At 36.9% G+C, this 3,069-nt stretch overlaps 1 protein-coding gene across 1 annotated transcript; it reads left to right on the top strand.

The window, feature by feature from the left end:
- The first annotated feature begins 356 nt into the window (after positions 1-356).
- On the top strand, positions 357-2,695 carry LOC148113829 (vomeronasal type-2 receptor 26-like). Its single transcript, XM_087894456.1, has 2 exons — positions 357-464; positions 1,555-2,695. The coding sequence occupies exon 2, from the start codon at positions 1,557-1,559 to the stop codon at positions 2,454-2,456; it is 900 nt and encodes a 299-aa protein (XP_087750582.1). The 5' UTR covers positions 357-464; positions 1,555-1,556; the 3' UTR covers positions 2,457-2,695.
- The last annotated feature ends 374 nt before the right edge of the window (positions 2,696-3,069 follow it).

The following is a 3,069-nucleotide window of genomic DNA, read 5'->3' as shown; positions in this document are numbered from 1 at the left end:
TAGATTTTTCACTGATTTTGTTTATTTTGTAATTCTATGTTTATATATTTTCATTTTATTGTATTAATATGATATTTTGCTTCTACTTTTGTTTTCAAATGATTGTTGTATTGTTTGGTGCTAGTCTACAACCAAAATAAAAGCAAACAAGCAATATTCAGTATAAATCCTTCTTTCCCTCCTTCCTTCTTTCCTTCTTTCCTTCCTTCCTCCCTCTTTTTATCATTGTATTATAGCTTCATTCCTTTCTAAGAAGTGTCTCGTTCAACAACAGTGTTGGTGAAAAGATCACTTTTGACAAAAATGGAAAATTTATTGGCGGATTTGATATTATCAACTGGATCACATTCCCAAACCAGTCTTTTATTAGGGTCAAAGTTGGAAGAATAGATCCCACAGCTCCACCTGACAAATTCTTCAATATCTCTGGGGATTCCATTACTTGGCCAGTAGGATTTCCTCAGGTTAGATATATGAATCTAGGTTTGTCTTCCTTCATTTATACAGCATAAAAATGTCTCTCTATTCATGGAAAATTCATAGCATCATCTCTTGGTTAACCTCTGTAGAAATCCCATGGGGAAAAAAAAAAAGATCCGTATGAATGTTTACATTTGAAATATTTGTATAAAAATATTTGTCACAGTTTTCCTTCTGACCTCTAATATGGATTATGTATTGACATGGAGTTGCCTTTGAAGAGAGTTCAGAAGTTTAAACTAGTGCAGAATTCAACAGAGCATCTAGTAAGTGACTACTAGGTTATTTGGCATATGCAATATGACTATTCTCTGTGTTAAATAGGTTGCTAGTCTGCTATCATGTGCAGTTCAAGATGCTGGTGTCAACCTTTAAAGCCCTTCATGCCTTAGAAAAAGATTAATGGAGATATCATCTCTCCTCAATTATTTCAATCCATACCAGGCAGGCAGGAGGAATATGCTTCAGCTTCCATCAGCCAAAGAATGCTCAAAGCCTATAAAATGTCCCTTTCCTCCTTTTAGTAACCCTCAACTGGAATCTCTCTCTCTAGAGGTCAAGATGGCCATAATTATGCTGGCCTTTTCTAAGACCCTAAAACTATGATTTCATGCCCATGCTTGGGGCTCTGACTGTGTGAAGGGAAACCCTACTTTGTTGTATGAGCTGTAAGTTTAATATTTTTTGGTTGCTTTACAATTTAATTTTTATAACGCTTGAAATTCCTATATCAAAAATATTATTTTTTTTCATTTCTTGCTAGGCACCACCTTGTTCTTTATGTAATGATCCTTGTAAGGCAGGAAACAGCAAGGTCAAGAAAGAAGGGGACTCATTTTGCTGCTATGATTGTCTTCCATGTCCAGAGAAGAAAATATCAAAGGAGAAGGGTAGGGGGATTCAAGATATAATGGGGCTAAGCATATAGTACCTATTATAGTTATACCAATTGCCACCTCAAATGGCCCAGATAAAAGCATCAAATTTTGGAAATTTCAATGGAGAATGAATTAAGGGTTCTGTATGACATTGTTTATAAACCAGAATATACATCTCTGTTTTGTTCTTTTTCAGACATGGATGACTGTTCTCGGTGCCCAGACGATCACTATCCAAACCCTGACAGAAATACATGCCTTCCAAAGCAGATTAGCTTTTTATCCTATGAAGAACCTGTGGGGATCAGTCTTACTGCCCTTTCTCTTTGTTTTTGTGTAAAGACAATTTTGGTGCTTATAATTTTCATTAAATATAAAGATACTCCCATTGTCAAAGCCAACAACCGGAATCTCACCTACACGCTCCTTGTTTCTCTCCTCCTCTCTTTCCTTTGTGTGTTTTTTTTTATTGGGAGACCCAACAAAATTCTGTGTCTCCTTCGTCAACCAGCTTTTGGACTCATCTTCTCTGTGGCAGTTTCTTGTGTATTGTCCAAAACCTTTGTAGTGGTTCTAGCATTTATGGCCACCAAACCTGGCTCCAAAATGAGGAAATGGGTGGGTGGGAGAATGGTCACTTTTATTCTTTTTTCCTGCTCCCTTGTTCAAACCACTATTTGCATAGTATGGTTGGCAATTTTTCCACCATATCCAGAGTTTGATGTGCACTCCATGTCTGAAGAAGTTATCCTGGAGTGCAGTGAGGGATCAGTCATCATGTTCTATTGTGTTTTGGGATTTATGGGCCTCTTGGCTGTGATCAGCTTTTCTGCCGCTTTTCTAGCTAGGAAGTTACCTGACAGCTTCAATGAAGCCAAATTCATCACCTTCAGCATGCTGGTCTTCTGCAGTGTTTGGCTTTGCTTTGTTCCAACTTATCTAAGCACAAGGGGGAAATATATGTTGGCTGTGGAGATCTTTTCCATGATTTCCTCCAGTGCTGGCTTATTAGTGTGTATCTTTTTTCCCAAGTGTTTTATCATTGTGATTAGACCTGAACTGAACAATAAGCATCAGCTAATGAAAAGAAAATTGTAAATGATCTTTCTTTATATATGTGTCTAATAATTTTTCCAAGTATACGTTTAAGCCAAAGAGTATATGGCATATGCAATTACATAGCAGAATGGGACTAGTAGCTACAGGCATCTTGCCACAGCCAACTCATTACAGTCAACTCATCATGGGAGAACTCACCATGGTCAACTCACCACAGGACAGTTCATTGGGGGCAATTCAACTATTCAATTTAAATATTTAAAATAATTTTAAAATATTTTAATTTTTATCATTCACATTTCATTTTATCCCTCCTTTCTTAATGATTCTATTCCACTCTTTCTTCAATATTAGTGCAATTCTTGTCCTGCTGTGAGTTTTCCCACACTGAGTTGTCTGTGGCAAGTTAGCTGTGGTGAATTGGCCACGGCAAGTTGGCTGTGGCAAGTGGTCCATTACATAGGACCTCTATGTTTCAGTGTCTACTTTATGAAAAAGCTTCCTCTGTATGATTTAGATGGCTCTTACCCTTTTATCTTCTTCAAGGATGTGAAGAACTGAGTTTTCTCCTAGATGTTAATATATATATATTGCATGGTACCTTGGATTTTTTCCCCCTTTACATTGGATTAAAGTCTAAAACAACGGTTTT

The sequence above is a fragment of the Pantherophis guttatus genome, chromosome 4 (assembly GCF_059756535.1).
Source record: "Pantherophis guttatus breed Tessera chromosome 4, ASM5975653v1, whole genome shotgun sequence".
Classification (NCBI taxonomy): Eukaryota; Metazoa; Chordata; class Lepidosauria; order Squamata; family Colubridae; genus Pantherophis; species Pantherophis guttatus.
Note: the sequence above shows the minus strand (reverse complement) of the source record. Positions and strands in the feature narration are given on the sequence as shown.